This window comes from Vigna radiata, chromosome 4 (genome assembly GCF_000741045.1).
Source record: "Vigna radiata var. radiata cultivar VC1973A chromosome 4, Vradiata_ver6, whole genome shotgun sequence".
NCBI lineage: Eukaryota > Viridiplantae > Streptophyta > Magnoliopsida > Fabales > Fabaceae > Vigna > Vigna radiata.
The window spans coordinates 4,408,213-4,424,060 of NC_028354.1; the positions used below are offsets into that span (position 1 = coordinate 4,408,213).

The 15,848-nt window shown below is 28.1% G+C and overlaps 1 protein-coding gene across 1 annotated transcript; it reads left to right on the forward strand.

Moving 5' to 3' along the window:
• The first annotated feature begins 5,239 nt into the window (after nucleotides 1-5,239).
• Nucleotides 5,240-9,998, forward strand: LOC106758548 (beta-glucosidase 12-like). The gene is made up of 13 exons (XM_014641467.2): nucleotides 5,240-5,529; nucleotides 5,657-5,781; nucleotides 5,988-6,057; nucleotides 6,223-6,357; nucleotides 6,439-6,525; nucleotides 6,624-6,711; nucleotides 8,238-8,493; nucleotides 8,628-8,740; nucleotides 8,832-9,046; nucleotides 9,139-9,170; nucleotides 9,277-9,379; nucleotides 9,465-9,576; nucleotides 9,650-9,998. Exons 1-13 carry the CDS (start codon nucleotides 5,259-5,261, stop codon nucleotides 9,843-9,845), a joined length of 1,803 nt encoding a protein of 600 aa, XP_014496953.2. The 5' UTR covers nucleotides 5,240-5,258; the 3' UTR covers nucleotides 9,846-9,998.
• Nucleotides 9,999-15,848: the final 5,850 nt, after the last annotated feature.

A 15,848-nucleotide genomic window follows, 5' to 3' on the forward strand; every position in this document is an offset into this window, starting at 1 on the left:
ATATATATATATATATATATATATATATAACCTTAAACATGCTGAAAAGGGAAGGTGGAACCTGCTTCTTTATGATATAAGATTGAATATCATAATGCAGTACCTCCGGAGACGCCGGTTGAGACGCCGTGTGTGACGGAGGAACCTTCTCAACGGCACAATTGGCCATAACATGGCACATGGGCGCGTTGCTAGGAAAATTTAAGAAAGAAAAAAATATTATTTTTCTTATGAAGTCATTACCTTATCCACTTAGTCATAGATATGAATGCAGATTTTGCATTTTTTTTATAGCCATGTGTTGATTAGAGTATTCAGTGTAAGGCTCGTGTTCTAATTAACCTAATTCCTTTCTTATTCCATTTTTCTTTTTTATTTATTCTCATTGTTTTTTAAAAGTTCCTTCCAAATCTTTATAAGATCTCTTGTCTTTATAAGTTTCTCATGAGATCGTGCCTCTTCATGTTATTGAATTTATCTTAATATATTTCAATTCCTTTTTGTTTTTGAAAAATTTTCAATTTCTTTAATATTAATATTTGAGATCAAAATCAGTTAAGTTAAAAGAAATAGTTCTGTCAATTAGTTTAAATTTCTTACTTTATATATAATTAGATTTTATTTATAATGTTATTCTAGACTATTTAGAATTTTCGAGTTTCTCATGTTTTTTAAATACTGCATGGAATGCAAATTACTTCGAGAGAAAAAAATATCTTTCACAAATTATTCTAAAGAGGGTTATATTTAAAGACGAGATTAAATATGAAATTGGATAGATAGGTATTTATTGCCTTATTAATGAGGAAGTCCCCACTATAATGTAGGAGCATTGATGTCACGACCTTGCCAAAATTATTTGTGCCACCTCATACAAACTTTTACCCTAAAGTCTACAACTATGTAAAAAATCAATTAATTTTCAATTAATATTAATGATAATTAGCTAATAATATTGAATTTACCTATTAATAAAATTTTAAAATAATAAAAATACTAATTTATTGTCAATATTTAAAATTAACTCAATATATAACATCAACTAAATTAATTATGATTAAAACTAACTAAATTAATCATATTTTATTACTAAATTTTAAATTAATTTATTATTTTTAAGATTTAGTATGTTCAATATATCCCATTGGCTAGTTTATAAGATGTGCACTTTAAATTATTTTACACTTTTATTTTTAAAATGATATAATGATAGTAAATTGTAGTTTTTTTATCAGTAAAGAATATATATTGTATTTATGAATAACACAATTGCGTTACTTCTTTTTTATGTTAAAGTTTTACTGAAAAATAAATTTGCAGGAGGAATCGTTTGTCTTAGAGAGAGACTTCTTTTTTATGGGAAAGGATTTTGTATAAAATAATTGATAAGAAAATATAAGCATTACTAAATTGATATTAGTTTCAATAAAATAAATTTTATTAATTTTTTTTATCCTACATATCATATAACCCTACACTGTTAATTCTATTACTTCAGACTTTTACTAATATGAATACTATTCAATTAAAACTAGAAAAGGTGATATTTTGAAACCTATAAAATAAAATGCATCTATTACAAACCTAAAATATTAATATTTAAGTTTAAAGTATAAATACAAATTATTGTATTGTTAAAATAGAAGTAATGAAGTCGATGTGATAGTTGTGAGGTGTTTAATTTCCCTTAAATGTCTTTTCATTCCTCTCTCTTTAGCACGTAAACACAACTCATTTTTTTTTAGAAGTATGGTTTAATGTTTGATATGTTCTTGTTTTTTTTTGTCTAGAATCTGAAATAAGATTCTTTTTTTTTTCGTCTCAATCGGATTTTTATTTTTGTAAAACTGAATTAAATAAGGTTTTTCAGTCAAATTGATCGGTGTTAAGTATTGTGTAACTTGGCATGTTGACAGTGTTGTTTTAACACGTGTCATTAAAAATGTGAGTGAATTCTATTATTTTAAATTTTGAATTAAAAATTTAAGTTAAAAAAGTGGAAATTCAATTACAAAAAAGGAAAAGTTAACAAAGTTGGAAATTCAATTATAGACCCCATTATCTCTACTACGACGAGAAATCTAACCCAAAATAAACCAGAAATGCTCTATCCATACGGAGAAACAATATGCAAATCACCAATTCAATTCGAATAAAAAACCAATTACACTAGAAATCCCTAATTTCCCAATTTCAGCAAACCCTAATCTCCAAAATCAGAGAACAACAAAAACCCTAACCCAAACTCGATATTGTCGCTGCTTTCACCAAATCACGGCGTCACTACCCTTACGTCGCATACCGCCAAAATCTCTATCCCCTTGTAAGACTAAACAGAAACGGAAAGGAGGAGGAAGCCTCCCTCTTGCGCCGCGATCTAGAACGGAGAGGACAAAGTAAACCTCTGTCGCGCCATCTCCACTGAACCTGACCCTTCTCTCCCTGCGAGGAAGCGCTAAAACTCGAAAATGATAGAGGGAAGAAGGGTTATGTTTGAATCGTGCCATCACTACACCGTCGGTGACACCCTCGTCATGCTCTTGCCGTCATCGCAGCGCCATAGATGATTCCCCAGGTCGATTGCCCGCAAGAGGAGAAAAGAAAGAAGCTGGGAGCTTCTAAGTTCGCTCAAGATAAATGACAAAAAAAAAAAGAGATTGGGAAGGCTTTCCATGATTTCTTGAAGAAGTCGTTGCATGAGGATGTTACCAGCAACTAGCTGAAGGAGAAGGCTCAGAGATTGAAGAAGTACGAGATCGTTGCAGTGAAAGGGAATAACACTAATGGCCTTATATTTTCAAAGTCACACGATAAGAAACGTTTAAATTGTCAAAAAAGGTTTGGGGAAGTGAGCAAGAAAGTGGAGTGGCCAATGGGTCAGTGGAAAAGTCCAAGGCTAACGGGAGTGTTGCTAAGAGTCTGAAGAAGAAGGAGATCGATAGTCGGAATGTGGCTTCAATTGGATTTCGTAATTGCAAAGGAGAATGGGGTTTTCCCAACTTTGCCCTCACTTTAAACTCCATTTTTTAATTCAAAAAAAATTTTCAATCACGTTTTTAATGCCACGTAATAAAAAACTACAGCCAGCATGTCCTCCTTAACGTTGTCTAATCAATTTGACGGAAAGACCCTATTTGATTCAATTTTACAAAAATAAGAACCTAATTGAGACGTCAAAAAAGAAAGTGTTCTATTTGATATTTTGGACAAAAATAGAGACCTATTGAGACATTAAACCTAGAAGGATTTTGTATTTAAAAAGGATAACTTTTATATTTATAAAAAAAGAGAAAGATTAAAAAATAAAATAATAAATATAGAATTTGTGTAAAAATTTATTAGAAGAAAGTGAATATTATGCCTAAACTCACATGACACATTATTGTATACAACAGTGTCATTGATCACAAAGAAAATGAAAACGTTTGCATCAAATTATACTAAAGATCTAATTTTGCTGTATACATATTGGAGTTTAGAAGAAGGTGAATATTATGCCTAGCCTCACATGACATTGCTCTATACAAAAGTGTCATTGATCACAAAGAAAATGAAAACTTTTACATCAAATTTTGCTGGCTGGCAGAAGCCAAATGTTAGAAATTTAGAACTTCTCCAACCTATCATGCTATGTTTAAGTATTCATTCATTTAATGATAAAACTAAACTTGAATTCTTAATTATCATACACATAATAGTTCTACAATTAATTCCATACTGTATATTTTACTATGAAAAAAATCTTAACCATACTTTGTGATATATATATATATATATATATATATATATATATATATATATATATATATATATATATATATATATATATATATATATATGTATATCATAGAGTGAGGATCTATTCATTTCAAGAGTAATTAGAATGACTTCTTTTTAATATTAATTTTCTATCCTATTTATAATTGTCTAATATTCATATTAATTGGATAGATAATATTTTAAATTGACTGTTTAAACTAATTAGATAATATAAAATATCAGGTATTATTATTATTATTATTAATATTTGTAATTATTAACAAATATAATAATTTTATTCATAGCTTTTTTAAAAGGAATACTATACTTGTACAATGATTAAGTAAAGATTATATAAATATATTTTTTATACAGATAATATTGAAAGGGTATGTTTTTTTATACGATTTCTACATTAAAATTCTAGTTATTTATATATTAAAATTGTCTGGAACTAAAGATTTTGTGATCGTCCTATGTAAGTTTTGTGTAAATGGGTTAGATCCCAAGTGATCTATTATAAATTTAAATACCCTTTGCTGATAAAGAAAATAACAAAGTTAATTAATATTTTAATGGGTTAAAAATTTAATTAAAATATAAGTAAATATTACATTCATTAATAATTTAATAAATTTAATTTTAAATTTGAATTCTTTAATTTAAATAACAAATAAAAATTACTAATTATATAAAAAAAAATGACATGCATAGAGATTCCCATTAAAAAAAAAGGAAACAAGTTAGATGCACACTTCACTTAAATTAAAGTTGTCATCTAAGAAGACTTCTATATTTAAAAAAAAAATATTCAAACTGTCTCAATGAAATGATTTCTATTCTTTGATGATCTTATCACTTCTTAATTAAAAAAAATTAAAAACATATAAAAATGGTTCAGAATGAAATCTATATATGCTAAATATTTTAGAAAAATACTCACGTGAACCATTTAAAACCCTGAACATTGAGATCTGCGTAAACTTCAACATATAGAGCGGAGTTCAGTCTAAAATTAAAAATTAAAAAATAAATTATTAACAATAACAAGTAAATTGAAACAATAGGATTACTGCACCCCTTATACAAAATCACAAGAAAAATAAAATAAAATTGAATAAGAAATTTAAAAGAAATTAAAATTTTATTAAAGTAAACTTCAGTATTTAATGTTAGAGAATGTCAAAATTTACTTAGAAAGTAAGAATTTGAATTACTCTATATTTTTAATTCACATTTTGCTTTTCTCTTTTCTTTTGAACTGAGATTTAGTGTTGCAAATTATTAACTTAATTAAGGGTTATATATTATTAAAATGATTAGTTTTGGACTCGTGTTAATTTGTGTTTTTTTAATCAGAAACTGTAGACGTGAACATAACAGGGTCCGTCTCCACGGGAAAACACAAGTTTTTAATAGCTTTAGAGAATTCTTCTGCATCTATAAATAGCGGTTCATTGAGAGGGAAAAGAATGTGAAGAATTTGTCTTTTAAGGAGAATGGCTTACACACAAGGTTTCTTGCAGTTCCGTGCCCTAACCACTCCTCTTAGGGTTTCGCCAAAATGGGAAGTGGGGACCACCAAACCAAACCGCATTGTTTGCAAAGCAGACAAAGAGGATGTTCAAGACAGTGATGCCACCAACCTTAGCTTTCTCTCTCGCAGGTTGGCCCTCGGCACTGCCCTCATCGGTGGTGCTGCTGTTGCTGGCACTAAGACCTCACCTGCTCGTGCTGATGATGCACAACTCTCTTTCCAGGAACCTGGTGGTATTTATTTTATCCTTCATCACTTCTTTAAACAATCCGTTATTTGCATGTTTCTTTTCACGTATCAGTTTTAAATTCACATTCTCGGACATGTCTTGTAACGACTTTATTCTGTTGGCTACTGTAGCAATTACCACATTACCAGAAATAAGTTCTGACGAATATCCTGCATCGGTTGTGGAAGCACTTTCTCTCAAACGAACCAGTTTTCCCAAGGGCTTCGTTTTCGGGACAGCATCCGCGGCTTACCAGGTATATCCATGAAAATGCTTTTCTTTCTACACTTTACTCTATTTATCACACAAACAAAAATATCTAAAATTTATGATACGTAAATGTTTCTAAATATATAATTAATTAAATATAACATCACTTTTCTAATTCTTATGGGAACTTAACCTTTGAGATTTCAACCTAGACTCCCGTGATTTTCTTATGTTGATTATATGTACCAACAGTACGAAGGAGCGGCATTTGATTATGGAAGAAAGCCTAGTGTATGGGATAACTTCACCCATAAATATCCAGGTTTTTTCTCTCTCTTTCTATTAACACTATATCAATGACATTACATAAATACTTCATTTTATTTTATTTCTACTTTGATTTTTAGTTGCGAATATCTAGTTTTACTCCATTAAAAAGCAGTTGATACTAATATGTGACTGTAAATGTGTCATAATTAACTTGCAGAGAAGATAAACGATAGAAGCAATGGAGATGTGGCAGTTGACGAATATCATCGCTATAAGGAAGATGTTAAGATAATGACGGATATGAATCTGGATGCATACAGATTCTCTATCTCTTGGTCTAGAATCCTGCCAAGTAAGATAATGATCGATGTTTTTGTGATTATTGTAGTTTCATCCGTCATTACTAACGATTTCAATCTTTTCTAATATATAGATGGAAAGGTGGGTGTAAACGAGGAGGGTGTAAATCAAGAAGGAATCGATTATTATAACAAGCTCATCGATCATTTATTAGCCAACCGTTAGCATCTCTTGTTTTTTCTCAATTCAAAAGTTTACATTTTATAATAGATTTTTAAGTAAGTGACAATAGTTATATTTGAAATATTAATGTTGCAGGTATAGAACCATATGTGACACTTTTTCACTGGGATTTTCCCCAAGCCTTGGAAGAAGAATATGGAGGTTTCTTAAATCCTCGCGTTGTGTAAGTTATACAATTTTTTTTTCTATTCAACTTCGTATTATCATAATTACAGATATATATAATATTTTAAGTAGAATAATATATATTTTTATCCGTATGTAATTTTTTTATAATGTCACCTTTTGAGAAAATATATAAATTGAAATGACACTTTTTTAAACTCAAACTTTATAAACTCAATCAGCCTAGTTTGGTTAACCTTTTTTCAAAATATATCATTGCTAAAAGTACACTTTCTTATTTTTTTTTTATAATAACATTATTGAAATATATGATTTTTGTCTCTTTGTGCACTTTTTTATATCATTTTTTATATCGCACATCAAATTTAATATAAGAAAACAATTAAATGGTGTATTGTCATAAATGCAATATTATTTAGAAACATGTTACTAATATTGTTCTGTAAATGTAAAAAAGATAATTATTAATTCAATGTTATGAAAATAAAATAAAATAAAGGTAAACCATGTTGAATTTGAATAATACACAACGTTTCAATTTATAATACTAGTTTAGACTTTTAAAATAAGGTCACCGAAGGTCTGATATTATCACTAAAAGAAAAAAAATGGTATTATTAGTGGTCAAAGTTCATCAACAATATATGGTAAATTTATGTTTGTAATTGATAATATAACAACTTATCCGACGATGCCTGTGATATTTTCTCCTAAAAGACTTCTAACAGATTTTTAAATCAACACAGACAAATTTTCAGCATATTGGTCCCATAAAAACTAGTTAATAATACAAATATATCCATTAATTTCAACAAAAGTTTAAGTTGATAATGTGGATCGTTTACATATTTATAGAACAAATAACAATCCTATCTACAAACTTTAATGAATGATACATAAAATAATATACTTTAGTAGAGTTATTACAGGAGGCATTTACTTTATATTTTTCTTTGCTAGGAAATTTAGAACTGTCAAAATAGGTCACAACCCTCGGATTAATCTGGTCCACCACGTGTTTGGGTAGAGTTGGGTTTGAAAAATTTGTATATTTTTTATGTGGGTCAGATTTCAACCCAGCTTATTTAAACCCGGCTCATGCGGGTTGAATCTGTGGTGGGCCGGATTGGCCCACCGACCCACTTACCTAATTTTATTTTATTAAAATTTAATTTTAATTTTATAAAAAAACATTTATTATTATTTTTTTTTTGAAAAAATTATTTAAGTTATCTATTTTCAAAATTAATTAAACATGGTTTAGATTTGAATTATAAATAATTTGTAATTTCTTTTATTTAAAAAAAAATTAATTAAGTGGTCTAGTGAGTCAACCCCTTTACCCACCAACCCATTGTGAGTCAACCGAGTTTGAAATTTTCTGGTCGCTAATAAATGAACTGAGTTGGATTGACTTACTAAGTGACCAACCTATGGTGAGTCAGGTTGTCAGGTTGAATCAGGATTGCTGGTATTAAACTCTAATTTTTTTTTCAGTCTCTTAAAGTTAACTCTTATTGTTAATTTAAAAAAAAATGATCTTATTGTATTCTTGGTTTTCAGAGATGATTTTCGAAACTACGCAGACATTTGTTTCAAATACTTTGGAAACAGAGTGAAACGTTGGATCACTCTAAACGAGCCATGGGCTTATAGTAGGGAAGGTTATTCAATTGGAAACTTTGCACCAGGTCGATGCTCTGATACGATAGATTCAACTTGTCTCGGCGGTGATTCTGGAACAGAACCTTATATTGTTACACATCATCTACTACTCGCTCATGCAGCTGCTGTGGATTTGTACAGGAATGCGTACAAGGTTCTTTTAATTAGTCCTTATCAGAACTTGTAAATCTTAATATTTCATTAGATATTTCGACATTAACTGGTACGAGGATTTAAGTATTTGGTACTATTATTTTACTAAGATAACGTTGGAAACACTTTACCCAGGATCAAGACGGAGACATAGGCATAACACTTATATCTCGTTGGTTTGAGCCATATTCAAATACCGAAGCAGATAAAAAAGCTGCCCAACGAGCACAAGACTTCTTCTTTGGATGGTAAGTCTTTAATGCATGTGTATTTTGATCTGTATGAATGAAAAAAAAAATTGAAATTTAATAATATTTTGATCTGTATGAATGAATATAGGTACATGGATCCATTGACATCAGGAAAGTATCCAGAAAGCATGCGTTCCTTAGTTGGAAGAAGATTGCCAGAATTCACTGAAGAACAATCAAGACTTTTAGCTGGTTCATTTGATTTTGTGGGATTAAACTATTACACTACTAATTTTGCTGCTGATCAACCTGCATCCAATCTCAACCCTAGTTATGAGACAGATGCCAATGTCAATTATTTAAGTGAGGAAACATCTATAACTATCAATTATTTATATTATATATGTTGAATTTCGTAATTAATATAACATTTTCTTTTTGTTTTCATTCACCAGCTGAACGCAATGGTATTCCAGTTGGTACACCGGTGTGTACACAGTCCTGTCAAATTTTAAATTCATATTATTATTATTATTATTATTTTATTCGGTTTTATATAACTTCGTATATTCATATTTTTTTTTTATTTGCAGACGGCTTCTAATTGGTTATTTGTATGCCCCAAAGGATTTAAAGACATGTTGCTCTATGTTAAAGAAAAATACAACAATCCCTTGATTTACATTACTGAAAATGGTATAATTTTTATCATCTTTGAAATATTGTCTAATAAAATATTTCTTTTATAAACACATTGATATATATTATTTTGAATTGATAGGTAGGGGAAATGATCTGAATGATGAAGGACAAACACTTGAAGAAGCTCTGCTAGATATTTATAGAATCGATTACTATTATCGTCATCTGTACTATCTACGTTCAGCAATGAGGTAATAATTTATTTTTCATCAGATATTTTAAAAATGAAATTGAAGTGTAATTTGAATTTGTTTGATCGAGCAGTGAGGGAGTAAAGGTAAAAGGATATTTTGCATGGTCACTATTGGACAATTTTGAATGGAGGAATGGTTATTCGGTTGGATTCGGACTAAACTACGTTGACAGAAACCATGGCTTGAAGCGATATCCCAAACTCTCAGCACAATGGTTTAAGAATTTTCTTATAAAGCCACAGCCAAGGCCAAGTCTCGAAGGATAATAGCATCTGTTACACTCTGAAAACTCTCTTATGTCTTGCTTGTTTAATAAATTTCAATAAGTGTGTGTGACGTTAAACTTTTTACAATTAAATGTACCTTTCAATAAATTTAGTAATAAATTCCGTTTTTGTTTTTATTAAAGAAGAAAATTTATAATCTATAATATTTCACTACAAGAAAAAATAGATTTCTTATATCTTATAAGTAAAACTTTCATGCTGCTCTTATCAATACTATTCACAGCTTAAGTCAAAGTTATATGGACGAGATATTCATCTTTACTATTTTTTTAAAAGAGACTATTCGAATTTTAGTCTTTTCTATCATCTATCATATGCGAAAAAAAAAACTCATTTTTTCTACCGTCTTTTAAAAATAAAAAGATCAACATTTCTAACCTCTCAAAGAAAATACAAACACAAATTAACAAAACATAAGTGTTAAACAATTCATAGAAAATAAAATATGATACTTTCATTTACTTGTTTGTTCAAATAACGATGTACAATTATATAAGCACTATTAACTGCTTATACATAAAAATAGAAAACAACTTTAAAAATAAAAAATAAATTTTTAAATTTAAAAGTTATTTTCAACTAAATCTAATAATAATTTAAATCTAAATTCTATCTTCAACCATAAGCAAAAGACATATTTAACAACATAAATACCAATCTACCTCATGTTAGGTTCAATATCATGATATTCTTGCTAAGCTCAATGATAATTACGAAAATCAATTACCATATCTCTTGTAACGGATGCAAAATACTCCTTGTATAATGACATTCTCAGGACAATAAATCCAACTACAAGTATACAAGGTCAACCATATACATACATAAGTCTTCAAATTTCTAACCACACCCCTTGTTTTTTTCAAGACACTCCTATAGGTATTCATACACATAGGCCCACACACTTTAAGCATTAAATTCTACTCTGACTTTTTTCTTTTCTAAACTCACGTACAATCACCCATGCATCAACATTCAATAAACTAATTTCACACATTAACCTTTTCACTCTCACGCACTCTCTCTCTCTCTTACATTGATTACATGGGTTTCACTTCTCAATACACACGGGTCCACACAACAATTCAATTCATGCATCTAAATTCAATATAAACCAGTATAAACACACTGCACAACATTAATATTAATTGGTTCGTATATTTTTTTAAGAACCTCTTGAGAAAAGATCACATTTTATTATTTCATTATTTCGTATATTTAAAACAGATTAATCAGAAACTATTCTATAAGTAATTATAAAAAAATTATAAAAAAAAATTGTTAAAGATATATTTTTCAAAATAAAACCCTTGCACCTCCCCCATTCTATGCCATACAACATATTGCCAATTGCACCACCATCCAATGCTACTTCGCATACATCACGATACTCATGAATCTAAACACTACTTCCCATTCACGTGAAGAAAATAACACCTTGAATGCACCATGCAAGATGTATAACTAAAACATGTAACTTGTTTCCATGGAAACCACCTAGCATGTTCCCAAAAGTTTAAGCCCAAAGAGCAGGCCTTATTTCTAGTCAATGTGGGACTTCCAACACACCTTTCTCACGTCGAGGTATATACATCTCAAGCGTGAAACTAAATATTAATGGATGGTCCGATAACGGCCCAATAGCGGGTGGAACAATATGTCCAACAAATATCGCTAGGATAGGCTCTAACCATAGCTTTAATACCATGTTAGAAGTGAGTTTTTAGGCTTAACTCTACCCCACAAAACTGGCTTATAAGACAAGGTCTGTACCCCATTTATATATTATAAATTGGCCTTATCTTTAGTCGATGTAGGACTTCCAACACACCCCCCTCACGCCGATTATATGGAATTAAGTTAAACCTAAAACTCACTTTTAACATGGTATCAGAATTATGGTTAGAACTTATCTCTAATCGATGTGAGACTTCTAACAGGATTTACAAGCCCATTCACAACACATCCTTGACATATAACTCATGGATATACAAATATGGTGCATCCCCCTAACATGGTATTTGGCACAAATCACTCAGACTCAAAGTTATATGCATGGAGAACCACAACTTGTATTAAATACATGGTATATCAACATGATCACCTCGTATCAATTGTTTGTAACCCATCAACAACCTGGCACGTGGGAACCATGATGTCAATCACTCGGTGCATGGGCATATTAACATAAACCACGTGGAACCAGCATGACATGTTCCTGGAATCATGAACAACAACATACCAAGATGCATACCCGTATCTCGTAAATAAGAAAACAGCAAGCCACATACCAAGATCACTTATATTTATAGCTCATAACTCCTATATGGAAACTCTAATCCCACCATTAAATGATAAAAAAACCAATCTCAATGCATGAATGAATGTATTCATCTCTCATTGAAACGCATGCAACCAAATGCTCTTCCTTCTTCTTCTTCTTCTTTTTTTTAAATAATGGTATTATAACATAAATTACAAGAGTAAAATAATTATAAAAATATAAATTTTTATATTACTTTAAAAAATGTAAAAAATAAATAAAAATAATATTAAATATAAAAAATTTAGGGATGCAAAAAAAATATTAATCTTTTCTTATTCTCAAACAAATATACTTATTCTCTTACAAGCCAAATCTGTTATCTCTTTTGTTTTTTTATACAACCTTGGACTCCAGCTATACAAATAACATCTCATTTAAATATGCACGTGCTCCATTTTCCATGCTTCCAATACGTTGCTCTAGTTTCTTTTTAATAAACCCGTGGACCCATCATGCATGGGTCTCACCCGTCCTACAAAACAAAAATAGGATAATAACATTTTAACAAATTTTTTTTAATAATTTTTTAACAACCGGACAAGTGTCACAATTTTATTGGTCTGTTTGAATTCATTCTAAAAAAATATTTGAAATGGACCAATCACAAACTGACACGTATACGTTGTAAAAAAAAATATTGTTAAAAGACTTTTTTTCATAAAAATATACTTAGTCCATATGGACCCCACTCGATCAACCTATTGAAAACACACCCACTAGTGGGCCCCACACGAATACAAGGAAACTCTCCGTAAAACATGGCCTTATTAAGACTTGAATCCAAATCTTTCTAAAATGCACATATAAAGCACCAATACACAACACACTATATACAAATAAAGAAATAATTAATCAAATAAATAAATTTATCCACTAATAATTTTATCACAAATTCACACTCATAATTCATTTTATTTTATTATTTGTTCATGTTTTATCGTATCTGTAAATAAAATTTATTTCAAATAATTAATAATTAAAGGGTTAAATATGTTTTTAGTCCCTATATTTTATGGCGATTTTGGTTTTAGTCCATTCTTAAACTATGGTACAATTTAGTACTTCAACTTTAGAAAATTCTGGTTTTAGTCTTTTTTACAAATTTTTTTTAATTTTATTTGTTGTTTCAAGCACGTTTCTTAGTTAACATTGAAGCAAAAATGTGTCAAACAGTGTAAACAATCCAAATGCTATAATGAAACGTGTTTGAACACAATAAATAAAGTTAAAAAAATTGATAAAAAAAACTAAAACCAGAGTTTTCTAGAGTTGAAGGACTAAATTGTACCATAGTTTGAAAATGGACTAAAACCAAAATCGTCACAAAATATAGGAACTAAAAACATATTTAACCCATAATTAAATACTACTAAGTATATATTTTTTGAATCTTATATATACTTATTCTCTTTCTTAATCAAATGGTTGGTTTTGCATTCTAATTTTACTAATTTATATGAGTTTGTTATTTAGTGATAATTTATTACCAAAAGTAAAGATAATAAAAATAAATCTTACAGTGTCAATTTTTATTAAATTTGTTTTATAAATTACTTCTATTTAGATTTTGATTTATGTTTTAAAAGCACTATTAATTTAAATTTATGTTTTAATTTTATTTAGTTGTTTATGAACTTTTATTTGAATATATGTGTTAAGTGCTATTTGTTTTTTTATTATTTTTCAATTTTATTTATATCTCATTTAAAAAGTAATAAAATATATATTTTTAAATATATACAAAGATATTCATAGATATATCTGCATTTTTTAAAAGATTTGCAGATTTTCTTTTTAATAGATATCCAGCGAAGTACAAATCTGGTTGCAGATGGTTTTTTTGGTGGCAGTCGAATTAAGAATAGATAGTTTCTATATCCGATCTTTTATTATTGTAAGTAATATTGATTCTCTTCCTGATAACAACACTTTAAAATTATTTATACTTAATAAAATAAAGTGAAAATAAATGACAAATAAAAATGAAATCGTTTTTAGAACTATTTTAGCACGTGACTAATGAACATTAATTATTCTCTCCTTATCCAGATAGAGTGTCACATTTAAAAAATGTCTTTTCTGATATTGAGATCGCATATCTTGACTTTTGTGCGGAAACGACAGAATTTCAAAATTTATATACTTCGGTAATTTCGAAAAATAAAATTGTTTAGGATTTTATTTTTCTATAGAATTATTATATACGATTTCGACTGGTAAAATTTTCGAATTGAAATATACAGATATAATAATATTTAAAATTTTAGATCTTAAATAAGATAATGAATTATAAAATGAAAATAAATGTTTTTTTATCTTAAAATATATAAAAGATTAATAAGAGTACGATTCTTATTTGAATTTATACTTAAGTAAAAGCTATAAAGATATTTTACTTAAAACTAATATAAAAATAATTTTAGATCTGTAAATTCAAATTGGTTCTCTTACAAAACTTGGATCTTGATTTAATTTCAATCAATTATTTTATTTATTTAGACTCAATTTGAATTTAATTTAATTTCAATTATCTAAAATTGATAAAACTTTTTAAAATAGTGTTTTAGAATATTTTAAATGCATTTTCATGTCTCTCTATACTTATTGTAATTTAGAAGAATATAAGCACGCTCTCATAAGACACATGACTCTCAATTTAAATATTTCTTATAATTAATTTAAATATTTGCTTCATATAAAACTCAATTCAGCTTAAGCTGAAAATATATTTAAAATATCATTAAGAAAAGTAAGTACTTCTTAAAATATGAAAACTAAATATTATATTAAAAATATAAAATGGGCAACCTTATAATTATAAAATTTTATTCCCTGGTTAAAAAATAAATTCAATAAATTACATAAATAAGAAAAAAAAAATTGCACTCCCATTAAAAAAAATATGAAATAGTCACGTGGTGACTTCACTTAAATTAAAGTTATCATGTATGAGAACTTCTATTTAAATAAATAAAAAATAAAACTGTCTTGATAAAAACGATTTCTATTATATGTTCATATCCCTTATCACGACTTGATAATAATAAAAAAAAAAAAAAACGTATTCTTCATAATGAAATCGTGTACACCTAAAAGACTTATTCATCTGTATTCTTAATATTTTTTAAAAATACCCACGTGAACGGTCCAAAAACCTAAAGATCGATATCTGTAGACCTAACATAGAATATATTCTGAAGTAGATAAAAAAAAAAAAAAAAAACCAAAGTTGTTCGTAATTTGTGCATTAAAAAACATTATTCTATAAAAAATAGTTTTAACATATAACTTACGTAAAAATGTTTGACCATTAGAATAATATTGTTAAAACTACTCTACAAACTCATGAAAATTTACCGTTAGTATAAGTTTTATATTAGATAAAAATAAAAAGTAAAACATTATATAAATGTAGAATTTTATAAATAAACTTATATAAATTTTTAAGTTAAGAGTCGTGTTAAATTCTTTTATGCAATTAGATTTAGATTTTATTATTATTATTATTCTTAACCAATCTTCTTATTAATCAAAATTAAAGATATTAAAATTAATGGATGATTTCTTGTCGAAAAGCTTCCTACAAAATCGGCGGATAAGATGAGATTTACATTCCAGATGAGATTTGCACTCCGTATATATATATATATATATAT